This window comes from Lasioglossum baleicum, chromosome 14, assembly GCF_051020765.1.
Source record: "Lasioglossum baleicum chromosome 14, iyLasBale1, whole genome shotgun sequence".
Lineage (NCBI taxonomy): Eukaryota > Metazoa > Arthropoda > Insecta > Hymenoptera > Halictidae > Lasioglossum > Lasioglossum baleicum.
In genome coordinates, this window is record NC_134942.1 from 4,323,726 (window position 1) to 4,350,793 (window position 27,068).

At 37.6% G+C, this 27,068-nt stretch overlaps 4 protein-coding genes across 7 annotated transcripts; 2 read left to right on the plus strand and 2 right to left on the minus strand.

Annotated features, from left to right (window-relative positions):
* Positions 1-6,047: 6,047 nt before the first annotated feature.
* Positions 6,048-8,653, plus strand: Ufm1 (Ubiquitin-fold modifier 1). Of its 3 annotated transcripts, none has more exons than XM_076438256.1 (4): positions 6,048-6,207; positions 6,393-6,449; positions 7,758-7,888; positions 7,969-8,653. In XM_076438256.1, exons 1-4 carry the CDS (start codon positions 6,203-6,205, stop codon positions 8,037-8,039), a joined length of 264 nt encoding a protein of 87 aa, XP_076294371.1. In that variant the 5' UTR covers positions 6,048-6,202; the 3' UTR covers positions 8,040-8,653. The 3 variants fall into 3 exon arrangements, with proteins under 3 accessions (XP_076294371.1, XP_076294372.1, XP_076294370.1); XM_076438257.1 differs by having other exon boundaries at positions 6,064-6,316; XM_076438255.1 differs by lacking the exons at positions 6,048-6,207; positions 6,393-6,449; positions 7,969-8,653 and adding an exon at positions 6,456-7,463 and having other exon boundaries at positions 7,758-7,889.
* Positions 8,654-8,881: 228 nt separating this feature from the next.
* Positions 8,882-18,930, minus strand: Pod1 (coronin). 2 transcript variants are annotated; one of them, XM_076438243.1, is made up of 18 exons: positions 18,779-18,930; positions 18,222-18,436; positions 17,997-18,145; positions 17,737-17,923; positions 17,358-17,652; positions 17,031-17,286; positions 16,804-16,956; positions 15,334-15,756; positions 14,524-15,145; positions 14,320-14,433; positions 13,888-14,058; positions 13,371-13,809; positions 13,165-13,303; positions 12,875-13,081; positions 12,626-12,761; positions 12,410-12,543; positions 11,856-11,945; positions 8,882-11,725 (listed from the first exon to the last, which is right to left on the minus strand). In XM_076438243.1, the coding sequence occupies exons 2-18, from the start codon at positions 18,379-18,381 to the stop codon at positions 11,717-11,719; spliced, it is 3,684 nt and encodes a 1,227-aa protein (XP_076294358.1). In that variant the 5' UTR covers positions 18,382-18,436; positions 18,779-18,930; the 3' UTR covers positions 8,882-11,716. The 2 variants fall into 2 exon arrangements, with proteins under 2 accessions (XP_076294358.1, XP_076294360.1); XM_076438245.1 differs by lacking the exon at positions 15,334-15,756.
* A 149-nt stretch (positions 18,931-19,079) lies between these two features.
* On the minus strand, positions 19,080-24,185 carry LOC143215791 (TBC1 domain family member 19). The gene is made up of 11 exons (XM_076438251.1): positions 22,142-24,185; positions 21,932-22,054; positions 21,463-21,670; positions 21,305-21,392; positions 21,166-21,226; positions 20,842-21,072; positions 20,704-20,778; positions 20,395-20,629; positions 20,097-20,298; positions 19,840-20,026; positions 19,080-19,765 (listed from the first exon to the last, which is right to left on the minus strand). Exons 1-11 carry the CDS (start codon positions 22,373-22,375, stop codon positions 19,697-19,699), a joined length of 1,713 nt encoding a protein of 570 aa, XP_076294366.1. The 5' UTR covers positions 22,376-24,185; the 3' UTR covers positions 19,080-19,696.
* LOC143215789 (uncharacterized) lies at positions 22,294-26,934 on the plus strand. The gene is made up of 5 exons (XM_076438248.1): positions 22,294-22,879; positions 22,957-23,049; positions 23,431-23,592; positions 23,667-23,904; positions 23,990-26,934. Exons 1-5 carry the CDS (start codon positions 22,813-22,815, stop codon positions 25,968-25,970), a joined length of 2,541 nt encoding a protein of 846 aa, XP_076294363.1. The 5' UTR covers positions 22,294-22,812; the 3' UTR covers positions 25,971-26,934.
* Positions 26,935-27,068: the final 134 nt, after the last annotated feature.

Consider the following 27,068-nt stretch of genomic DNA (forward strand, 5'->3'; position numbering starts at 1 on the left):
TCAAAATGTTAGTTCCCAGTCTACCGTTAGATGGCGCTCTTCCTGGCCTGAATTGCTCTGCCGGTAACATTTGGCTAAGAGTTTGAGCGTTTTGCCGCTAGATGGCGCTGGAAGCACGTATACGAAGCGCAAATAATTCGTGCCGGAATTAACATTGCGTCTTATGGGAAAAGCGGCACGAATCATTTGCTGCTGTAATGAATATCCAATATTTTTCATTTTGCATGAATAAATTATCTTTATATTGTACAATACACAGACACAGAGGATTCTCCAGTATACACCCACCAATTTTTTTTTAGCCCTTGAATAACAATTTCATTGAGTTACAAAATATACAGAATACAGAAGTACACTTGTCATACATTCGTTTTTTATAATCAAATCATATCAATTTCTTAAAATTCTGCGGGGCGCTCAAGGTGCCAGATTTTCTCGAGACTCGTACCAGAGAGTATATGAGAGTGCTCACGCCCGGGTTTTGGCCGTGCCCATATAGTGCTGCCCCCTAGTCTAGTACTTAGCCTGGATCAGCTCCTACATCATCTTTAGCATGGACAAGATCCTACATCATCTTTAGCATGGACAAGATCCTACATCATCTTTAGCCTAGAACAGATCCTACATCATCTTTAGCCTGGATCAGATCCTACATCATCTTTAGCCTGGATCAGATCCTACATCATCTTTAGCCTAGAACAGATCCTACATCATCTTTAGACTGGATCAGATCGTACATCATCATTGGCCAGGATTAGGACATACAGTTTATATTGTTTTATATCAAATATGTAACTAATATACAAATCTCTAATAATATAAATTATATTCATAGAAGTATTTTAATTTTTCCCGAGCCTTTGTTGCAAACTCTAGTTTTAAAAAATAGAAAAGCCGGAAGATTTCGAAGAAACACAGATTTTATATCGAAGTTTAAAAGCCACCATCTTGGAAATTAATTTAATGATGAAATACTTACTGTCATCAATACTGTCTCCAATTTTTTTCATATTTTTAGGCACAGTTATTATTAATTAAACCAAATTGAAAACCAATTTTTTCTACGAAAATTTAGAAGAATAACTTTAGGGTTACCCTGAAATTTTCAGAATATGTTTAATTGACACAAATCTATAAAACGTATTTTTTAAATTTTAAGTATACAGGGTGATTCACGCAATTGTTACAAGTCATAACTCGGTTATTATTGCATTTACAAAAAAATGCAAAAGGAGAAAGATAAATGGTTCGAAGAAAACTACATCTGTAGGTCTTTAACTTTTTTTGGATGCAGCAGTGCATGTGCAATTAACAATTGCATCATTTCTTTATATAGAAATGCATATTGTTTTTTACACAGATCGATTCTTCTGTTCATTCTACGTAAAAAATGATTGGGGTACACATGGCAAAAAATTATTAGATCTCGAGATATTTTCAAAAAATGTCTTTATTGAAGAAGATGCTCAAACGCTTCTCCATTACATTCTAATATTCTATATTAGTTATTTTGTTTTCTGGTTCGAAAAAAACGTCGACGTTACAAACTTGAAAGGGTGGTTTCTCAAGATAAAAGTCTGCTCTATCGCGTGGTATAGTTCGATTTTCCGCTGGACCCTAATTTTTTGAGATAAATTGAAAAATATCCTCAAAAATTGGTGCAAAAGTAGTGTCTCTCCGTCTTTAATCATTGTTTAAACATGTTTAAACAATCATAATGTATTAATATGGATATCACTGTATTCGGGAAAGTCTACAGAATCTTTTGCTGTAAAGAACAATTCAATATCTTTTATAATAACCACAATATTTGTTTAAAGTTGAAAAATATGTTTTTTTTCAAAGCCATGTTTTTCAAAAACTGTGCGTATAGGAGAAAAATTAAGGACAGATTCGGAATCAGCGCAAAAAACTCTATAAGAAGGACCCAACAGTATATTGAAAACAAATTTGGTGTTGGACAGTGTAATCGGTTCTCCAGAACCGTTAGGCCTGTTGCACAGTCGAGCGCAATTTTCCGGTCTCAAATACGTTCTAAAATTCTAAAAAAAATGTTACATATTTTGGATCCTAAGACGCATTTTATAGAATTTCTTCAGATTTTTTGGTTGCAAACTGTAGTCGTAAACAATGAAAAACCCCCAAAAATCGGAAAAATGCAGATTTCTAGAAAATATGAAAACATGCTATTCTACTGTTTGGTTCCTTGATAAAGTACTACAGCAGGCAGTGTCGTCAAGTTTTTTCAGATTTTTTTTATTGTGGGACATCATTGTCAAAATTTTTTCGACGTTTCTGCTGTGAGGACGAAAGTTATACTTACTGATTTTACCGCGGGTGTATATTAAGTAATTTTTAACGTTATTACATTTTACATTATTATTACATGTTATTATACATTACAAAATGCAATTGTTTGACCTAAGAAATGCGATTTAATAGAAAGAAGAATTGTGTTCTGTGCGATATATGTACATACTGTGACTCGCAAAAATTTTCGGACGCTCTAAAAATGATAACTTCTTTAATATTGTACTATACGATTTGAACTTTTTGGGAAGCTAGAATAATTAGTTTAGTACAGGATGTGAAAATAATTTTTTCAAAAATAGCAACTGATCGGAATTGTAGAAAAAATGAGAGACACTTGGGGAAATTAAAACACCTGGCAGAAGACTGTGAAGGGGTAGAAAAAATTAACATAAGTATAGAAAAGATAGTACAGGAGAAAAGAGTGGGAGAAATTGTAGAATGGGTTAGGAGTATAGAGAAAAAAGGAAAGAATTAATCACAAGAGATAATCAAGAGAGAGGCGGGATTAGCGGGGAGACATTGGGATTGGGATAGATCAACATAGACAATAAGGTATTTGATGTGGCATGCGATATGGATGGATGGGTGGAGGAACGGATGAATGGATAAATAGAGGGATGAATGGCTTCGAGAATTATAATCCAAGTCCAATTTCTGGGCCACGAGGCTGAAATAAATAAATAAATACGTATTTACTTACTTACTAAAAGTTGCATTTTACAACATCTTTATATGGGCCTACATTGAAAATTTAAAAAATACGTTTTATAGATATGTGTCAATTAAACATATTCTGAAAATTTCGTCAAAATCGGTCAACGTTGCAATAAGCTACAAACGTTTTAATATAAAATAATAATTCTTAAAAAATATTGTGTTATTTTACATCGATATACCCGACCCGACCCGTATCATGTTACAATGTTTCACTCCACTCCGCGGCAACCGAAGCCCTCGAGCTTCACTTCCCTTTTTTCCGTTCGTCATCATAGAATAGTGTTTCCTGAAAATAATGTCTCTGGCCAGACTCGAGTTTTCGACATTTATAGCAAGCTTGCTATAATCGTATTTTATTTGTCAAAATTTAGTTTTTCATTTAAAATATTTTGTTGTTAAAACTCATTAATAGTTTTAAATAGTACTTGAAATATTTAAAATGATACTGAAATATTGGAATATTACAATTTGGAATGAAGGTTCTAGCCGGACGAGGTAGTCCTTCGAATTATTAAAACAGCCGTTGCGCCATTCAATTTTCGGTCAATTTTTCCTATTTACTTGCATTAATTTAATCATATAACTGCATTTAATTGAAATTGATATTTGAGATTTTTTCCCGATTTTTTGGTTCAAAATGTTAATTACACAAACTGAAAAACACGCAAAAATTAGACAAATGCAGATTTTTTAGAGAAACTGAAAAATAGCATTGATCATATTTTTAGACTAGCAACATACCAGAACTTTTTTAACGACAGCGCGTAAACGACAAAGAGGGACTTTTCAATGACTCCAAGAAAAATGAAAAACTTAATGACTCCGAGAAAAATAAAGACCTTAATGACTCTGAAGAAAATGAAAAATTGAATGACTCCAAGAAAAATGGAAACTTCAATGACTCTATGAAAAAACTTGACGACACTGAAGAAAATGAAAAATTTAATAACTCCAAGAAAAATGGAAAACTTAATGACTCCGAGAAAAATAAAGAACTTACTGACTCTGAGGAAAATGAAAAATTTAATAACTCTCAGTTAATAAGCTGTCTTCAATGCCTCTTAAAAATGCAATTAATCATGTAGGGATTGATCAGGTGTTTCTCGCTATATTAAAAAATATTTACAAATCCTTTGACAAATTCTGCTTTGTGGCGTCAGGATACTGCTTTCCATCACAGTTTGTATAGTATACATATATTATTTCTCCTCTTTGTTTCTAGATAAAATTTTATTATGATCCTCCATTAGTTTAACGCCCCGTTCAGCGGTATCATTGACCACCTTCAGTCCATGTTTCAGTCAGACTACTTATTATTCATAATAACTTCTTTTTCCGATATTAGAACTATTCTTACCACGTTTTTATTAGCTCGCTTTCTTGTTCTTTTGTAGATTGGAGCGTATTAATGAATTTATTTATATGTAATATCTCTGCCAGTTATGTATATATGAAAAAACTCTTCAAACAAAAGTTGTAGTATATAAGGAGGTGGATATAGTATCAAAGGAAAAAAATTTTTTCAAAGTCATTATTTAAAGTTTTCAAGGTCACGGATGTTTTTTCTATCAACAACTGTTTATGCTATATATGGATTCTTAAAGAGAAAAAAGACAAATTCAACGATATATCATAACGTCTATTTATGTCAAGATTTAAAAAATTCCCATTTTCCATTAAAAACTCATTTTCCCATTATTCAAACGGCCCCAAAATTTTTCCAGACCATTTTCTCAACATTTGTCACAATTCTGGTTTACGGGACCAAAAAAATTTCATGGTCGAAAAATAAGTTCCACCCTAATGTTGCATATACGTAAATTACGAGAAGCAGTAAAGAGTGCTTAACGTCGAAGAAGAAAATCCGGGTAACTAAAACTTAATATGTACTACATTCCACGTTATTAGAATAATTGTAGTTTAATTATGATACATTTTATATCAACATTTTTTATTTACACCTGCTAGAAACGCCACTGTCTCGGAAGGAAATGGACATTCGAGAGAAGCAATGAAATTAGAGCATCATTGCGAAAAAAGATGAGTTTGCAATAACCTCAATATACATTTTATGAAATTCTATTATAATTATAGTTATGACTGTATTTTTTAATAAATAAACTTGTGTATGCTAGTATAAAATCAATTTATATATATTATACAATTTATTTTATTATTTGTTTGACAACTAATAAATCTACAAATTGTTTCATAAACTAAAAAATACTTCCTGCATTTTCGTATTCTCCAATCAGTCCAAATAAATACCATCAACCTGTTCTCGATCATATACCAATTTTTATTAATGCAATTATGACAGTAACAAAACGTTTCTATTTAAAATGAATACATATTTTGAACATAGTTTTTACATTTTTAATTTTTTGGAAGGTTAAAAAATGTAATTAAAAAAGTAATGAAAAATAAAAATTTAAAAAAAATCCCCGCTGCACGGGGACTCGAATGCTAGCTCCAGATTGCGATTCATACGCTCGACGGCTCGACAGCCGAATTTCAGTTTCGCTTCCGCCGTAAAGCAATAGAACATGGCAACATGGCAAGTGCTAAAAATAGATTGTGGCTGGCATAAGCGCACAAGCAGCGCACACGGATATAGTAAAGGTACGTTGGTGAGTGTAGCGCGCGGGCGCGTTGCTAACACGATACAGTGTTTTCTGCACCGACGAAATGCCGTCGGTGGCCTCTGGTGGCCTCCTGTTTCTCACTCCAGTCAGAATATATCCTAGAGGGCGTAAGAGAAATATTCGAGCGACACAGATTGTCACAGATGTCGTCAGATGTGCTAACAGTAAAGTGGGTTCTGTTTCTTGCTAAAGATGATGTAGGTTCTGTTCCATGCTAAAGATGATGTAGGAGCTGTTCCAGGCTAAACATGATGTGGAGACAAAAGCGGCACGGCCAAAACCCGGGCGTGAGCACTCTCATATACTCTCTGCTCGTACTTACCAGATACTTTACCGAGTCTGACCGAGGCTAAAATCGCCGCGCATGCGCGAAAAAGATGACCCGTCTACCGCTACCGCTCTGCGCTCTGTATTGAAGTCATTTGAAGTCATTGAAGTCGGATTCGATTGAGGTTATTTCTACTTGAAGCGATTTGTCTATTTAAACTCTTATTTTCACTTTTTCTCGTAGCAGTTACGAAACAAATATGACGTACGTACTCTACGTAATCAAGATTCTTCCGAAATAACAAAGAAACAACGTTCATTCGAAATAATACAAAAATTGTTGAACAACTGTGTACACATTTCACCAAACATATGTTTGAGTATTCTTTGTAATTTCCTGCGGCTACGTTTCTTCAACATTTCAGCAATGGTAATGTTATTTTGTTTCAGGTCCAAAGTCACTTTTAAAATAACTCTTACTTCTGACCCAAAACTACCATTTAAAGTGTAAGTTCCCTGTAATCAATCGTTCATTATCAATTAAGTGGACTGACGGATGTATGCTTATATCATGTCAGAGTTAGATATTCCGGAGGTATTGAAAATGTTTGATATATTCCTTGCTCTCCTGGAGAATCCTACTCTAAGAGAAGATTTGAAAGATGACAATGTTGTCAAAGCTTTTCATTGTGCTCTATTCATCGAGTCCACAATCGCTAAAGCGTCGAACATCGGCAAGGAAAATGTTCTCGAGAGTCATCTGCATAATTATTGGATAGAAGGGAATAGATTGAATTCGTATAAATGCTTGGACTTCAAGAATGCTTGCGATAAATTATTAGAAGTTTGTCTGAAAGACGTCACTGTTTCAAGAGATGTCATAGACGAATTCCTAAGATTATATACTCAATACTGTGGTTCGGACAGGCTGAATGATTTCCTTAGAAGCACTATAATTAATGGAATATGTACTAACATGGTCATAGATTCGTTACAAAAGCTAGGAGTATCAGCCTGCGATATGAAAAAGGAAGCTTTGATCTTATCTTGGGAATTAATGCTTAACAATGGTAATCTACACGAAATTTCAGAGTGTATGCACAAAATGTTCAATGATGGTTTTCACTTAGAATTAATTCGTTTCGCTGTCAATTCATACGACAGTAAAATTAAGCAGTTGATAGTTAAACAATTGTCCGATAGACTCGTGGAAAATGACGCAAAAGTTTGTGTAGCTTTCGCGAATATAGATAAGAAATCTCATTGCACGCTAATGGAAAGTAATTCGGAGCTTTATGCGAACTTTCTCGACGCTATATTTTATTTTGCACGTCGTATGACGCTCGTCCACGATCGTTGGACCTCGAGTTCTGATTTTGAATACGAGCATCTTCTCAAAGTAGTCAGAATGTTGCTAAACGGCAATAATGGAATCTCAGAAACGATATATAACAGAGTGCAACTAGTTAAAACATATCCCAATGGTACAATATGGAGTAGGGTTGAGAAAGATATTGGATGGTAATAGCATAATCCTTACGCATGTTTAATTGATAATGACTAGACTGCGGGTGTTTATGTATTTTCCAATTTTTATAGAGAAATTTTAAGAAAATGGAATGAAATAAATCCTATTTTTCATGGGCACAGCCTTTGTAGATCTAAAACAAAAATTGTACAAAATTCTATCGAATTTTATAACATATTCATAAGCCATAAATGCATGAAGATCCGCAGTCAGTGACTCTGAGTCACATAAATTTTATAAATAAATATATATCAAAATAATAATATTATGTACTTGCAATTTCTCAGACTCAGCGTACCAAATAATACTCCTTTCACTGCTGTATTAAAATTTGCTGCTGAAGAATTTAAAGTATCACCATCCACGTCCGCTATAATTACAGATGATGGAATAGGCATCAATCCGCAGCAAACAGCAGGTGAGCATACAAGTCACTATAAACTAAAGAACCTAAAAGATTTGACGGAAATATGGTTGAACTGATTGATTCAATTTTAGGAAATGTCTTTCTTAAACATGGATCCGAATTGAGATTAATTCCACGAGATCGTGTTGGATATAGCAGATGATTTGCAGAAGTGTCTATGAAATAAAATTATATTTCTCTCTTAAACTGTTCAACGGTATATAAATTATTTTTTTAAGACATTATAGCTTTTATTAATTAACACACCATGCGACGATTTTTTCGTACTCGGCGGATCATTTTGTTGGGTAGTTTGGTGATGTTCGATTAAAAAGTTTTATAAACGATATATGTATACTAGGTTGTATATAGCTACATGAAAATTTCTACTGATTTGTAAATAAAGAAGACAACGGGGAATGAAATAATACATGTATACTACATATACAAGTATATATGTATATGTATGTATATATATATATATATCTTTGATAAAAAGGTTTTATAGATGAAATACATGTAAGAGGTATAAGGTTGATACAAAGCTATGTTATTATATGATAAACTTACTTTGCGATCAGTCATAGCGCAAGATTGAATAGCAAGAAGCTCGTTATTGCAATTCAAATTAGTTTCCCTGGGAAAATTATGTGCTACAAGAGATCGCATACAATTATCGGGAGTGACTATAAACCTACTGTTGCGGTAAAAAGGAAAACTTACAGTGTAAATTGTTATAATATAATCTTATTGAGAAGTATTATAAGTTGAAGACAATCTTTTTCTTTTTATCCTTCTTCACTTCATTTTTTGTCATTGCTGTTTCGGTTATCGTCAAGAAGCAACATAAAAAAGAATCAAATGGCATGCAACTTATGATAACGTTTCAAGATATTTTGTCTGAACGACATATGCATTTATCATTCTATGAAACAGTTCTGTACGAAGCTGTGGAAAACGTAAATATAAAAAGAAAAGTGTTAAGGTAACGAAAATATCCAACGATGATGTTTTTAGTTCTATAATGACCGACGGATAATTAGTTACACATTCAAATTCGAATGATAGTATGGACGACGCGAATTACAGCTATTTCTTCTCTTTTTTGTAGCGAAGTGTTACTTTGTTCCTCTTTCTACTTCTGATGCATACAAAACATTGTAAAAAACTGTGTGATCGGTATACAGAAAAATATGCACAACTTTTCTGAATGCAGTGCTTGGAGGTATTCTACTCAACGTGCAGGGAACTTAATACGTATGCGTATGCGTTTTGTGTTCGCTTATTGTTACTATGTATGAATCTTTTCGATACTTTCTTCGCTTGCGACTTACTGTGATTTACTGTGCCCACAAATATGACAAAACGTGAAATGGGAATGTAACATTGGACTATCGAATAAGATGCACGATCAACTGTTATCTAGTGATGAGATTCAGAATAATTAATTTCATGGATGCACTTTTGTAGCACCGAATTATTACGTTTATAGCTAGACGGTAAAATTTTCAGATACCATTTCGCTTCGTTGTATAATGAAATGTAATTACCAATTACTTTGTCCAATACTATTAACAATTTCGCGAATGTCACGAGAACTGAACAGACATCGAGATTAGTACAATTGATATGTATAGATTGAACATTTGTACATCTCAAATGTAAGTTTTTGTACAAACAAATTAATAAACGAACGGCTACAAAGAGATTACAAATAAGAGTCTTGATCTCATCACCGATTACGTTCTTTCATCGTGAAAAAATACACGTGACTTTACTTTCATTGGGAACTACGTATCTTAGAACATGTTAAAGGAGCATAGCACCATTCGGTAAGTCTCTTTTTCTTTTCTTTTCATATAAAGGTACTGCACTACGATGACGAAATATATAAAAGTATAAAGTGTGCGTGGTTCAAACTTCAAACACGTTTGAAATTTGCTTATCGGAGGGGAGGGAACGCCCATCCGTAACGGATAAACGGATCTCGATCGTACATATAAGTAGGAACACGAGAGTATTCTTAACAGTTACAAGAAACTATAATCACAGATAATTCGACTATGTTCATCGCATTAATAAATAATCTATCTAAACGAGTACGAGTAGAATATATTTATACAAAAATTTTGTATAATCAATTGCATACCACGGAAATGGGAAATTAGTCTCATATAGATAGCGAAAATACTAAAGTTTTATGGTACATCGGATAGAAAAAATATGCATCTTTCAATCAGAAACGTTCCATTTAAGCCACTGTCGTTCCCTGCCCTTCGGTAAACACGGAATACGCGTTTCAATGTTGCAATCGCAGACGTACAATAAATTAAGAATCCATGTCGCCCCATTTTTTCTTTCTTTCTTTCCTTCTTTCTTTTTTTGTTTTTTTTTACAAATATCTCGCGACAATTTGAAGAGTATAAAAAGTTGGTTTTATTCGCTACATTCCGAGTCTGGAAAACGCTGAATCAGTCATCACCTTGTATACTGCGCCGTGTAACTTGCATCTCGACTTACAGTTTAATACGGTGTACGTTTCTATCTATTACTTGTTTTTTTATTTTTATTTTATCCTGTATGTATGGCATGTGCGTGTGATTATTATGAATTATCGTAGAAACTCCTTTCTTATCCTCACTCATGGAAAAAGTGTTGCTCGCTAATATCACACGTATGAAGATTACATTATAATAATGTATAATTCTAGAGTTACCAGTGATGCTCTGTCGTTCAAAGAAAAGATATGTTGCACTAACAAACGTGTTTAAGATATACATATCTTATTACACTATGTCATCGAAATTGATTTTTATAAATCATAAACACTGTCGTTTAACGGTAGAATCGAGCAATGTTTGTCCGGACACTTTGCTTAAATAACGATCGATAATAATTATTTTATACCTTTTCTATGTTCAATTTCTCCCTGCTTGCACAGAGAAATCTGTTCGAGCAAGAAGAAAAAGAACACGAAGGAATTCTATGTTATCAATGCGATCATTGTAACAAATAATCAGCGGAGTATACGATCAAACAATGCCCATTTCTAGTTAATAATATATACTACAGTTTCCTTCTCGTTTAGGGATCATAAATGCGCGTACACTTTTTGCACGCTTCTTTTCGCAATAAATAATACAATCTAAAGCATTCCTTACGAATGAAAGGAAAAATAATTTAATACATTCGTTTCCATTCAATCCCATTTTGATCCTGCACTACAGATTTTTTCATGGTTACTCGGAACATTTGAAAAACATGACACCCCTTAATATTGTAATAAAAACTATTGTCGAATTCTGATAGTTTTTCGAGGGTATTCGATACGCTATGTATATTCTCTGTATAGCTCCTACTGATCGATAGTTGTCCTATATAATTATTTGTTAATACCGAATTAGAGCGAATCGTAATCATGGCAGAGCTGACAGAACATGTTCGTGATAAAATGATAACTAAACTGGCTATCATTTTGTTTTCTTTTACAGAGCTTTTACCGAACAAATTTATCATTACGAAATCGAACATTTTCCGATGTTCGGTCTTTTTTTCTCAAATGAATTTGATACAATGATTTGTGTAATTGTATCTAAGATAAGCAAATTTAGCACAATTCAAGAAACCGTCCACATACCGTTAACTCTTTCGAAACTGGGAAAGTTTTTGGAAATGTTTATTCCAACTATAAGTATCTCTTACCACGTACACATTAATATCAAAGTATTTTCGCTTATGCCGTGGCTTTTAACTTAGAAATAAATTACGGCTTATCCAGCTACGTATAGATTTATTTTTATCTTACCGATTTCATTTAAATGACCTACGACTGCGCCATCTTCACTCGTCCTATAATTAAAATTGATTCATAAATCACATGAAAAAACAAAAATGAACAATACATCATTGTTCCGATTTGAAGTAAACGATATTATACTGCTACTCGATGCGTTTATCATTGTAGAGACACGTTACCTACCCATTCGTGTTCTTCTACACCTTCCATGTGATCTTGCTCCAACGAGCACTGTATCACGTCTCCCACAAAGTTGCTCATATTTTTCTGGAGCTATCACACACGCGTACACATTAAACAGATAAAAACTAAGGTAGAAATTGTACAGGATGTCATATTATATGTCGCGGACACCATAGCGCGATTCTACACCCCCGATTTAGTCGAAAATGACATAAGCAATCCCCTGGAAAATTGACCTTGGACGTGAAAAACAAGGTAAGAAGAAACCAAAATTTTTTAAAGATTAAACATCTTATCTCTAAAGAAAAAGTTTTGGAAAAAGTTTTTACCTTGTTTTTCACGTTCAAGGTCAATTTTGCGAGGGTTTCTTTATGTCATTTTCGACTAAATCGGGGGTGTATTCGGAACCCACCTTAAACTGTAGGTCCCGTCGCTTAATAACCATAGCAGTTGAAGAAGCGACGTAAAATAATCAATCAAAGGGGGTGTAGAATCGCGCTACGGTATCCGGGACATATAATTTTGTGACAGCCTGTACATGAAGCGATAATTACCTCTTCTTGTTTGGCTTTTACGTCAGGATTCCATCCAAGTCTGGCGAAAGGCTGCGCCGACACAGAGAACGGGGTTGTCGAATGTTTTGCGGCGACTGGTGCAGTCACCACTCCTTGGCCTTGATTCTCAGTTACTGTACAAATAAATATAGATATCAGAAATCGATGAGAACTTGGATGAAGTGCACGCTTCTATATTTACACCGATAAACTCACGGTTGTCCATTCCCGGTGGTTTCAGACTTATTCTGTATGCTTGTTTGTTAGCGCCGTTGAACCATTCGGTAGCAGTCATCGTGGGTTTCCATGTTACTTTTGTTGGTGGGAACAGATCGTCTTGGAAAAGTTCACTCTAAAATAGATAAATTACCGTTTTCTCTTCATAGTTTTCATTAAGGGCATATTGCAACATCGCAATTCTGGAAACGAGTCTACTTCCTTAACTATGTATAATATTGAGCGTACCTTTATGCGGGGTACAGTGAAACTTAAGGGTTCTATCGTGTTGTTCGTTAGTCTTAAAGCGGACGCGAACTCTACACTGGCAACATCACACTTATTCTTCGGTAGAAAAGACAGTCCTTGATGCAAGCTACTGCATCGATGATGACTGAGCGGACAACAGTATGGAGCTTCTTCTGTCACCTCGAAAGCGTATATCGTAGAGTCACCCTAAAATCATATTTCTTATCGGGTTTCAAAATGGTCTCGCGCCATTGCTAAGGCACGCGTGACACACGATTGATTGAACTTACGCGTCCTGTTAAGAAAAGGGTCGAGCTGTCTTCGTCGTAGAATGGCATTAAAATGGCAGGCGACACGTCCAGCCCGACCGTGGTTAACGGATTATTTAGATTATCTGTTTTGAATACGTATATTTGCCTCTCGGATACTCTGCAATAAACCATACACGATCAGAAATGGTTAAACGGCCGACCGTTGCTCTTGAAGGTTTACATACTTGTCGAAACCCATCACAACCAGAAACTGTCCCTTCAACGCCCAAACAACTCGTGCGCCTCTCGTACCAACCGGTCCCTTTCCAGACTTCACTGGCGAATCGCCGGATCTTGGCTTGTAAATTCGTAATTTCCCGTCTTTGCACGCAGTGGCTAGACATTGACCGCAAGGCGACCATGCTAAACTGAAAATTTGATCGGTATGGCCGGACAACGTTGCTTTCACAACTGCCTGTTTGCTCGAGGAAAGCGGGGAGAAATCCCAAATTTTCACGGTCATGTCATAGGACGCCGATGCTAGAACGTCTACCGCCAATGGATGAAATTTAATTAAATAGATTTTGTCGGTGTGAGCTGTGATCATGTGCTGTGGCTCGTTTGTCGGCTCCGATAGTCCAGACTCTGGAATCTCCCACAGTCGAATTATTCCATCATCGCAGGCTGCAGAAAAATTTTTGTTTTTGTTAATTTAATTATTTAAACGAAGGATACAATAGAATTCTGTGTCGACAGACGTACCAACTGCTAGCTGTTGATTATCGAACGGATTCCATTGGAAATCCATAACCGTGGTGCCGTGTACCAATGCTGGCATCACGCCATCGGGTAGCCTACCGGTTTTCTTCAATTCCAAAACTGCTATCTTCCCACCTGGTCCACTTAACGGCACAGCCACACGGTCAGGGTTAGCTGTAATCGATTAAACACCGTTCGAATCGAAATCTACTCGACAAACAATAGATGGAGATCTTAACGAATACCGTAGTAAGTAGACTGCGGATCTTTATGCAAAATAGAAATTGTCCACATTGAATAACTTGAAAAAGTTGAAAGTAATACATCGATACCCTTAAAGCCTCTCAATTATCGTAGTACTCTTTCAAATTGCATCTGCCCATTTTTCCATAAATGCATAAAATCCGCATATCTAAACTATATTGTAAATATTACCGTGAAAACCGTCGCATTCTCCGGATATTTGTCTGCTAATGTTCCTTATGTTCTCTATGTGCGTAGACTTGTGACCGGGCGTACCTTTCAAATGCCTGAACTTCGATACTCTACCTGCATTCGTGCAAAATATATACATATTATGAGAAATTATAACAGAGTAACAGAGCAATGGATCAGTTGTGTCTGTGCATTGTGCCATACCAAATACGGTGGATGTTCTTTTAGCGGTCGGCGTCGCGTTGTCTATTTTCTCGAGCCTCGGGTCCATGCTCTGCTGGCGCAGCATTGGAATGACTTTCTTCACTTCATCTTCTTTAATCACTTCGCTCTTCGTCTTGAAAGAATCTCTGCGCCTCAACATCGTGGGCGAGCCCATCGCCTTCTCCGCCAAATTGCCGTCGGTCACAGAGACGGAACGACTTTCGTAGAGTCGGCGTCTCTCGGCGATGGAGTTTCTGTTAGCATTGCCACGTTCAAAATTGCCTAGGTCTTCGTTTTCCGGCGACTCGTCCTTAACTTTGATTTCGAAGACTTTGCGCCTCTCTGCGGTACTCTGCGTTTTAGCCTTGTATCCTGAATCGCTGGAGTTTGCGTCCTCTTCCAGAGAACTAGTGTCGCTCTTTCCATTCTCCGTTTCCTTGATACGTTCGTTGTTGTAGGACGGAGACTTCTCTGGCTCCACGTTATTCTCTATCTGGTTATTTATGTCGTTCTGATAGCCGTTGGTGTCGCTGTTAGGCGCAATGGGCACCGAGAAGATCTTGTCGAAGGAGAACTCCTGGCTACCTGACTTCGCTTGAAACGGCTTCGGCCCGAGTCGAGGCTAAAAACACGAGACAAAATATTAAAGATTACTTATGACGAAGACATTTCGATTGGTAATATGATTCATAATGATTCTAATGAGGTATACGAAATGAAAAATTTGCTGCATACGATATCATTGCACATACAGAAGTAGAACATTGTTTCCTTAAGACTATTAAGTTCTTTTTATAGCCTGTTTACAACCTTGTATCCCCCAATCGCATTAGGATTCACAGATGTAACTACTGATCCCGGATTCGGGGAAGAACGTGGCCGTGCGACTGGCTTCGGTTCATCCTCGGAAATGCTATTAGTTCGAGATGTTCTCGGTAAAGGCTTCGGCGGGATAGTTTGCCCTCCGTTTTGAACCTTGCTCTTATCCTCTTCGATTTCCGTTTTCTTCGGTTCTTCCGGTTTCTCCAGTTTCTCCGCCGGTTTCTCCAGTTTCTCCGGTTTCTCCAATTTCTCCGGTTCACTTTCGGACGACGTTTCCTTCTCGTTCACTCCTTGACCTTTCGCGTAAGCCTTCGGCACAGTGATGGACATGGGCTTTGGCTGCTTCGCCGGTTGTTCCACTTTTATTTCTTGCTCGTTTTCTTTCAGTGTGGTTAAGTTTCCCTTGTGTACCTAAAGGTACGGTAAATATTCCTTAATCACGCAAATCGTTTCAACCAACTATCAAAGTCCGTATTTCTATTCACTTTCTAGATTCTAATATTCTACACGTTTCAAATTTACAGTGAGACACTAATGACGCACAATCTCTGCAAACTTTCCACGCATACATACACGTAACGATACTTGTACTTGGACGAATCTCTTAAGGAGATGGTGGAGATAGAAGTACATAACAATTATATGAAATCCAATTTCACTCTTGCATACGATTTATAAGAAATTAAAGACTTTGTATATATACAAAGTGTATACATACACAACAATGGCGTCAAAGTACTTTCGCTTAAAACACATTAGAGACAGCTAGAGTTCACGCTTTCATACTTAAGATTACTTACGCTGATAGAATAAGCTACAGAACATCAATTGCCATATAAATTACACGTGCCAGGAATAACACTTTGAACGGTGCTAATGCATAAACTATAAAATATATATTGGGTATCTGAAACGTGAAAAGATATACACAGAACATGAAAACAAAAAACAAAATGAAACGCGATGCAAATACAAAACAGTAGATTGTATTAGGTAGAACTGAACTTTTTCTTGAATAAAGAAAAGAATAAATGTTCTGTATAATACATTCGTAACACAAAATTATGTTCTACTTCTATATTACTTTGCAACGTACCTTTAAGATAGCAGCGTTTTAGAAAAGGTGAAACAACTTTTGATATCCGAGTAATTTTTGTCGTGTACGTTCTACATTTTCTAACGCTTTGCTATCTTTATCATTTTTACTGCTAGCAAAAACGGATTGCAAATAAATAGTCAATAGATGGAATAACGATATCTTAAACATCACACAACACATGAAAAGGAAGGTTACGAAAAATGTTGAAGTTGGTAAACAAATGCCAAGAAATACAGAATTATAAGAATGATAATGATAATGATGATAAGCGTGCAGTTCGAAATAACAAAATTGATATGTTCGTTTATAAGTCTACTATGAGGTACAGGAATTTCGAAACTTGGACAGCATTTACTTACGGTGATAGATTCTTCCCCCTTATTTCTTTTGGCAGGATCTAATGATATTTTTGGAACAGGCATATTATGGCCCTTTATCCATGCTGCTGCATTGTTTTGAGCGACACATCCTGTTGTGTCAGGGTATATGTCTGCATGGAAGTCTCTGTACGTCTGCAGAAATGTTTAAATTAGCGTAACAACATAACAGCATAACAGAATGGAATGGAACGGACAAATATGCTTACTTTTCTTGGAACCTGGTACATAATAGGAATCACCATGTTGGAAGTGAGCTGCAATAGTCTATTAACTTCCGCTTGCATAACGTTTAGCGCTCGCTTCGGCACCAAACATACACCTTTAGTTTGCTCTCCGCTATGGCGAATTCCTTCGACCAAGAATGGGTCTTTATCCATAACTTCCACGTACATAATAGTGGTTTCTCCTTTTCCAGCGAGGAAAAGCATGTTCGTGTCGGGATCGAAAAGAGGCATTAAGATTCTGTAAATCAAAAATCTTCTATGTTATCCGAATCCATTACCAATCGAAGTAACACATTGTTCGAGTCTTACCCGGTACTGCAGTCCAATTCTATCGTTTTCACAGGTTCGCTCAAATGTCTCAAGTCCCTTATATAAACCTGCCTGAGCCTCGCCGCGTCGAATCCTGTGGTCAATATCCTGTTGCTATTTAGCCAAACAATTCGAGAATCCTTGATACTTTGATGACTCGAGCAAGAATTAACGATACAAGCAGCCGCTCGGGGATCTATGATCCTCACTTGTTTATCTTTACACGATGTTGCCAAAAGTACACCGTCTTGTTTCCAACTTAGAGATTGAATCACTTCTGTGTGTTCATTGTTGGCTGTATAAAAACAGAAACAAATGTATTACATATGTTACAAATATTATCGTACGACAGTAAAGTTTATAGAGAAATTTCCATTACAGAATAGTTCTTGCTGCGAGATCACATCCCACAGGGACAGATTTGTGTACGACACTGTTGTAAGGAGGTGTTCGGCTGCGGGGTGCCAACACACAGCTTCTACTCTTCTTTGTCGGTGGGAGAATGTACATTCAGGATTGCATAGAGATTCTTCCAATCCAGTTTCTGGAATATGCCACAGTTTCACCTACGAACCAAGATCATTGGAGTATGTACAAAGACAAAATAGAGTAAACAATGTTTGCGCGATAGCAACTTACAAGACAGTCTTGAGAACCAGTGGCTAGTAAACCGTCGTGAAACGGGGAAAAGTCCATGTCCGTTACTGTGTCGGCATGAGCATGAAGTAAAGGCATAGTTTTGCTTTTCCTACCACAGTCTTCCAATGGTAATACAGCCAGACTAGATCCTATGAAAAATACACGTTTAAAACGAATCGATATGTTAAAAAGAATATAGAAGAGTCGTGTAATTAAGAACCATACCATTATGATCTACATTAAATGCCATGAAAGCAGCGGATGCCGTGATGTTGTTGCCATAGGTCTGGTAAGATCCGACCGATATATCCCGAATACAAGCCTCTGGTTTAGGTACAATCGGCGCTGCATTTTTATATTTAGATGCTTTGAAACGCCAAGCCATTTTGACGTTCTCACGGATATAAATTTAAAGTTGGTGTCCACTTAAATCATGTAATCTAGGAAGAATAGGATCGAAATTTAAACGTATGATTTACTTGTCGCGTTAATTCAATAAAATTTAATAATTGAACAATGTAAATGAACGTTTGTATGTCCTAAATCGAAATTACGAATTTCGTATGAAAATATAAATAGGAGTGGATAATGTTTTACGGGGTTGTTCGAAAGAGAACGCTAAGAAAGGGTATCGGCACTGATGTAAAGCTGTGCATGACTAATAATTTGGGGGTGAGAACCACCCCACCCTTAATCGTCGTATACCTTCGTAAGTAATAACATTGACAGTCGAACAGTGTTTTACGGGCGAAAAATCGGAAAGAAGAGATCGCGTTACTCACTTGCCGCTGGCCGGCGTGTCTCCGCACGCTTTTCACTAAATATTATCCAGCAATGCAATTGAACGAGTACGATCAGCCAGTATAAACACACGATGGCAGGTAGGCGTCTCTGTCTCTGATCTCAACGTCTGACAGGCGGAAACAGGAAAACCCCCCTCCCAGACACTTCTTCTATCTCTGTCGGTCGTAAGCGCAGCATTTATCTACCTATTATATGTATATATATATCTCAAACGAATTACATACACGTAATTCCATCGAATTTTTATTTTCATCCTAGACTTTAAACATCGTCAAATTAAAGAAAATTTACTCGTTGAAATTTCGCAAATAAATTCTCATCTTTTTGGTAGTGAAGATCGGATAGAAAGTGCATATATATTAATATGTATACGATATTTATGTATAGATTACAGCAATTTTTCTATAAAAAAAAATAGAGGCGACCGAAGATATTTTTATTAAAGAGTATATATATATTGTTAGGAGTAGCACAGAGGAGTATAGTTACATTGTATTATCAAGTCACCCTGTATATGTACGGCTGCGATCCGAAATCAGCTGCGAGTACCGAGAAGTCTCGTTGTCTCCATTTCAATTACGGGTGGAGTTAGAGGAAGTTGACGATGATTTTAACGTCTACACGTTGTCCTTACCATTACGAACAATTTTTCCATCAATTCCCTGTATGGAACATTTCGAATGTTTATCAGGGAACTGAATTTCCGCATCGAGAGTCGGTGAATCAGAAAGTAGAGATTCGCATTCGTTTGCGCAGACGCGAAAGAACGATCTCTATTTGAACAACCGCGAATGTAAAAAATGTGTATTTACCTTTAAACACGTTCTTACAGATAATCGTAAAGTTTTCCAGGGAAATTTAAGTTTTGAAATGACTACGAAACAATTACTGCACTTTCATTCTCTCAGCAAAGCTAATTGCAATAGTGGGATTACTTTTAAAGAAGATAAATCTGCTAAAACAGCCTGTAAAAAAAGTCTTCTCTATTATTACCTATTACAACATTCTACTACAGCCAATCGATTTAGAAATGTCCTACCTCTACGCTTTGCAACGTATTGACTTGCATCAAATTTTCCTTTCTAAAGCTCAAAATGCTCACTGCGAGTAAGGCGATGATTTCTAAAGAATCGTACCCGAGAATTAAGTCCCATAAATAGAGTAACTGTTCCGGGGGAAGGTGGCCACTGAAACCTCGCATGATCCATTTGAAAACAACTTTGATTCTACGGAAATGAGGTTTATGTAAGTTTCGATCGTTGAATTCGCGGGTCCATACGATATAATTAAACTTACGGTTGTATATGACAGTTTCGAAAATAAATCCAAAGGAGGGGCTCGTAACACTGGAGTAGTCTTTCGAAAAGAAGACATAATGCGACTATGCCTTGTTCATGATTGGACACGGTATGCAAACGGAACCAATATCGTAAATAAAACGCTCTGAAGGTGAAATACATTGCGCAGGGATCGTCATACAGATAACAAAATGGAGTAGCTGTCAAATCGATGATCAATGAATTATTTCAATTGAATTGTTTCGAGAATTTGTCGATTTGTCACTTTGCCGCGACACGACATTTCTCACTCACACCGTACATCGTGAATCCATGAAACGGAATGACGCCACTCGGCGGGAATACTAAAGTGTTTTCCAAAGTGGCTGGTTTCCCTTGCAAAACCGCATGTATCACCTGTCCGCCCGCGCTTCTGTCGGTGGTTACAGGTGCTAATACCTCCGAATCGCGTGAAAAACATAACATCGTTTTGTACAAAACATCCTCGAATACAAAGTACTGGTCGTCATTTCTGGCTGTTAGCTGTACATCCTAAAATAAGAAAAGGAAAACTATCAAAAGCCGATATTCGATGTCAACGGATTACAACAATTTCGTAGCCCCACCTTTATTATTAAGTTATCTATAACTATATCGTACTGAAGCACCATGTTTTTTAATTCTTCGTAATATTCCATATCCTAGAAACAATGTTTGTCTTGATATCTCTATCTAGAGGATTGGTTTTACATTATCATTTTTACATTCTCTTTCACTGTAGAGCCCAAGACAAGAGACCAAAGACGTCCGCGAAGCGATCGGGGAGCGCCACGCTTCAAGAATTCCTGCGCGATCGGAGCGTGATTCGATCGCAGCACTTTTTCACCAAGATGAATCCTTTCCTCTTCTAGATTCGCATAATTCTCGGAACTCTGCATATCTGGATTGATTCCGAGCATCGGCATTCCCTTGGCAAGCTCCACGTACACGCGCCTCTGTCACATTCGAATATTATTCATTTTCTAACAACTATCGTTCCTCGAATATTCTGTTATTAACAGTTACTACTAAACAAACGAAGGACCAACCAACTGTGCGAGAGTCTTTACGCGGATCTGTATATGACTGAACTCCCAATTTAATTCGTCCCTGAAACAACGTTAGCGCGATTTAAAGCAGATTCATTCTACTCATCAGCATAGTAATATTATAATAATAAACATGTACGGCTGTTTTTTGAAAGCAGGATTTCGTATGGCGAATAAAACATCCAGAAAATCTTTTGGAGCGTACAGTGGCCTGAACTGCGACAAATCTAGGAAAGATAATTAACAATGCAACGATGTCCGCACGCGGTAATTCTTATAACGAAATTGTTCATTTACCGATGTCGTAAGTGCTTAATTCGTTCCATTTCTCGGCGAGTTCTTCGCGGTCTTCTCTCGGCCGTATACGAGCCAATGCGACATTTAATTCGTTGCACGTAGAATTCAGTGATTTCTGTATGCGGCGTTCCCATTGAACCTGAGCTTTTCTTAAATAACTCAAGTCGACTTTTTCCGCGGGTGGTAGCGACGACAAAGACAACGAGGTCTGGAAATATTTGCTTTGTCATTATTTGATAGATAAAGACTCGATCCAGTCTTCACTCTATTTACAATGAATTCAACGCGAAGCAACGGGTGTATTTTAAATTTTGCCGCGACAAACTTTACCGACCGAGCTTATAGACTCTGGCCCAACCACCCAACGTAATATCAAAGATCCTCTCTGATAATATGTGTACGCGATGCAAACAAAGAACGCAGTGCATGGTTTTGAGCATTTTCTTTTTGTAAAATTTGAATTACAAACTTGCGATCTTGCCCAATGGAAAACCGTGTTTCGAATTTCTGTTTCGAGACCGTTACGCTTCAAAGCTTCCATCAACGTGTTTTTGAAGTCTCCCCTCTTGACCACCGCCGAAGCGACGAGTTTCTGCAAAAATAAGTTCACCGATTACATTCGAAAGCTTGATTACGATTCAAATAATACACACGATCCGCAAATTCAGCGATCGTTTACCTGAATTTCGGTGTACAGGTTTTTATAATTAGCCATGCTTTGTATCTCTTCTGTTAGCCTTTCAGCGGATTTCTTCTGGGTCGCATCTTTCGAGTCCTCTGTATTCTCCGACATCGCGCGATGAATTTTGAAAGACTTTTCGACAAATACAAAAACTTCTGCTCTGAAACCTGACCAACAAACGCCATTTGTAAATAAATTCGTTTCCGCGGCGGTGGCGGCAATCGGAGACATATACAGTTGCCAGCGAAACTTTTCAAATTCTCAGTCCACGTTCTTTCCTCCGAATTCAAGTAAAAACTTTGAATTGATCCGGAAAGAAACTAGGAATTGAAAAAGCAGCTTTCCGCGCGAACATCTCTCTGCCGACACCATGTTCAAAATTGTTTCCCATTCGCGGAAGGAAATTTTCGTACAGGCACGATACCGGTTTTCTGCATCTTCTCGCAATCTTCTCGTTTCGCTCGTACGATTGGTGGTTTTCGATCAAAGAATAGGGACATTTTCTTGGTCGCGCCGGACTTTTTTCGATGTGATTCGAATGATGAGCCCACATGAGCCCGTGCCGTGCCAAAAATTCAGGTTGACGCGCTTGCAGGAAAATGGCGGCGCGATAACCTGTGTTTTGAAACGTTTGTTGAACCTGGCCGCGGTAAGTGTACACGTTGACAATGGACATATCCAGTATGCTGGAAGTACAAGTCAGCGAGGTGAAGGAGGCGGACAGCAAGGAGAATGGTGAAATTAGAAGACCTTTTTTAGACAATTTCTCGATTGCCTCTGTACCCCGTTCCTAACCTTATTTCGTTTTCCAGTTACACCGAAAGATCTGCTTCCAACCGCGAAAAATACATCGCCACCAATTTCGCAGGATGAGCTGAACTATTATAAACTTATGTTTGGAAGTGGTAAGCATCGAACGTGCCGCGATACCTTCCTAGTCTATGCATTTTTCATTTTAAAAGGAATTATCCATCGTGACGGGATCTGGCATGTTCGTTAAACTCCATTTTTTCTCACGTGAATTTCTTCCTAGAAAATAATCCGAAGAGACATACAACCGCATTCCGAGATTCACATGCATAAGCAGAAAAATATTTATGTAGTCAGACGTACAGCTCCATCTTTTCTACTAGCTCTGTACGCAAGGTTCACTCGACTTTTGTAGTTCCTGCATATTGAATTGAATAAAAGAAAGAAAAGGATACCTATAATTCTGTATCTCTCTCTGTCTTCGATATGTGCGCTAGGTTTTGTATCCTCGTAATATGATATGTCGTGTCTTTCAGACCTTTCGATAGTGAGGTTTCGAAGGTTACATTGTACAGCCTGCGATGTTCACATCGGATCAGCACCAGGCGATTCCAATAATATGTTTGAGCATCCTATACTACATACATTGTTGTGTTCCAACTGCCGTGATTTCTATGGGGATGGCACTTTTGAGCAAGGTTCCTGAATTTTCCAAGTATTTGGACAATACCAAGGGATACCATATTACATCTTTCATTATTTTCTTTTGCAGGTGACGATGCTACAGACATGTTTTGCAGGTGGTGCGCGAACGGCGGAAATTTGTATTGCTGTTCGTTCTGCAGTAACACTTTCTGTTACAAATGCATCAAGCGTAACATCGATCCTGTACTGAGGAAAAAGATAGAAGCGGACGAGCAGTGGAAATGCTTCGTCTGCGATCCTACAGACCTGTATCCTGCTAGGGCAACTTGTTGGGCTTTGCTGGACTACATTAAAAAGATAAATCGGTAACTAACGGAGGATATGTTTGATTCGTTGTGTATATTGTATTATAATAGCAACCGCGTGTGCAAAGATTTCTTCCATTTGTAGATTTCTTCAAAACGAGCGTAAGCTGAGCCAACAAGAAGTGGACGAGAAAATGAGTTTAGACGAAACGAATTGTTGTCCACGGAGGAGAAAACGGAAGCGTCGGAGAACCGGCTCAAACTCGGAAGAAGACGATCAAACGTACGTGCCGAAGCAAGTCGGCGTAACCCCGGCTACAAGAGGAGGCAAGAGAAGAGGACGTCGTAAGAAAATCCTAAATGGTAACAATACGTCGATGTCCGATCAGTCGTTCAGCGTAACAGAAGAAAACTCGCTGGATCAAAACGAGATACTGCCGTCCTTGCTTTCGTGCGAACAAAGTATGGTGGAAGGTGAAAACGAAACGGTCGAGGTGGACGGTACGATCGTCCCGCAGCCACCGCAGAATATATTGCCTAGAATAGAGGCCAACGTTCTTTCGCAGCCGGTGTACAACGCCATCGTGAACGTAGTCGCCTCGAATTTCTTACAGTCTACCTCTACTTTGGTACCAATACGTCACGTGCACAACCCGTTGGGTCAAATGAATTTGTATCAGACGATGCCGTGCACACAGACACCCATGGTCACGATACCGAACCAGAGCGCCGACATGTTGAATCGATTAAGTTTTCCTTTGGTTCAGCAACAGCTGCAAGCCCCACCCAAGGTGACTTCGAATGTTATAGAAATTGAAAGCGACTCCGAAGACGTAGCTGTTATCGGTCCGTCGCGAAACTCGCGTTCCTTCAGAGATCACATCGACAACAACAAAGCGGTACCTGTTGCTCTGGTCAGTTCGAAAAGCACCGGCATTACCGGCATCGCCGTCAAGAAGTCGGACCTTTATATGACAGATAAAAACCGTACCCCGAAAACCCTTAACCAGAGATTACTCCCTCACGGACAGGAGGTCGATAACTTCATGACTGTCCTGAAAGCCAAGCTCCACAATTTGTTCGAGACATCCAAGAAGGAAGAACTGAGACGATACGAGCTAAACGAAGCCCGCGGCGTTATCAAACAGTTCCACCGCGAGATCCGCGACACGGTATCTCAATTGGCCTGCATCAACGATAGAATAGTGCGCGAGTACAATCGGTGGAAAAGATTCCACATGAAGTCTGGCGCCTTTCCATCTCCCGAGAACCAGAAACCCGTTGACAAGGCAAATGCCGAAGACATACCCCTCGACATGATTTGCGTCAACGAGTCTGGCACCGAAAGCGAGAACAGTGATTGCGAGAACAATATTATTATCAGTCCGTCGGAGTATGTTGGCACGACGAACGTGGTGGGTGGGATGAAATATTTCAAGAAAAGAGGCCAGATGTCGCGGGCCGTAGGTAATGATTATCCCTCGTTAGCAGATAAAGCTGTACAGATATTTGACAGTGAACTGAATGACTATGACAAGAGCATAAGGCATTCCTCCCTGAAGAAAGACAACCAACGACCGGAAAAAACGCGCGGACAGTTCGAGAATTACGAGGAACAGTTTATTTATTATTTACAGAACCGGACTGATCCGGAATTAACTCCACCCGAAGAGTCCAAGGACCTGCCCGATCCAAACGAGACACCATTGAAGGATTTGATAGAGGCTAATTCACCATTCATTTCAGAGATGTTAGAGACGATGGACAAGTCTGTCAATTCCATTGACGCTAACAATGAAAACTCGTTGGACAAACAGGAGCAAAGCGGTTCAGAGGCAGCCGTTCATCAGGAAACGAATTCTGTCCCGAGTCCCCAGGAGGAACATGAATTTGTCCAAATAGGAGACAGTATGGCTAATGATTTAGGAAGGAAAAAAGATGCGAAGAACGATTCTGCGCCTGTTACGGATGCGCACAAAGAAACAAAACCGTTTGGAAAAAGTTTTACTAGAACTGATGAAATCTTCGTGGTAGAAGTGCTCGAAAAAGATACGAGCACGACTCAATGCACCGCTGAGGAAACTGCGAACAACAAAGAAGATGATTGTACTATTATTGACGATTAAAAACTAGTTTATAATCATTTTTATCGGTTTCATTGAAACGCTGATCATTTTTTTAAATCTTTTTTTCGAGCAGGTTTGTTAAATATTTTCATTTATTTTTTGTAACTGACTGGAAAAGCTCTTGCTGTATTGTATATTACAAGAATGGAAAAGACACAATGTTAAAGTCTGTCGACTTCTGAAATTTATGTAATTTGTTATTGAATTTTCATTGACAATTCATCGTCCAAGCTTTATGTTTCCAATATTATAAATGCGTTTCTTTCAGGACGGAAATTCGTTCGTTAATTCCTTGGGGGTAACTCTAACAAGAAGTATAAAACATTCGTGTAAGGATAAGACAGTGTACGTGTCAACGAAACTATTCTTTTCTTTTTTAAATAAGCATATTTCACATTGTCATTATTTTTTGTACATACAACGCATCGTCTAATGTAGAATAATGTAAAAAGTTTAGAGAGTTTAGTTAGTAGAATCTCCTGATAATTTTAATTTTCATCTTTCCGTGTACGATGTGTAAAAGCATATTCTTTTACTACGAATCTTGTTTTTCTAATGCTCGTTATTCGCTCGTTTATACAAAGCGTTCTCTCTGTAAGACTGCACAGTTTGGAAATGAGTATTTCCGAAAGGACAGGATATGTCATCGAACGTATGCTGAATCCAATGAATTTCCAAAATTTATAAATAAATATGTTATATATAAATACTTAATATTATATACCTATAGCTATTAGGTAACGTCTGTATAAATGGTTATGAATGAATGACTGCAACCGTAAAACGGAAGTTGAGTTACGGCCCTAAAAACTACGTTGTTTTCTATGATCTATGTTAGATAACTTATAGCCTATCAATTATATTTTGGGCTATAGTGAGCGAACATTTCCATGATAACCGCAAGTTTGTCTCTTAATTTCAGGTGAATCAAACTCTACTCGAATAAATTTATTATATAAACTGACGAACGCCTTAATCTCTCATTGTACTCTAATGTCTGTCGAATGGTTGCCATAATTTGTCAACGTACAATAGGTAGACATTTTATTCTTTACAATAAACTTGTAATAAGACGACTGCGGAATTTGATGCATGTAT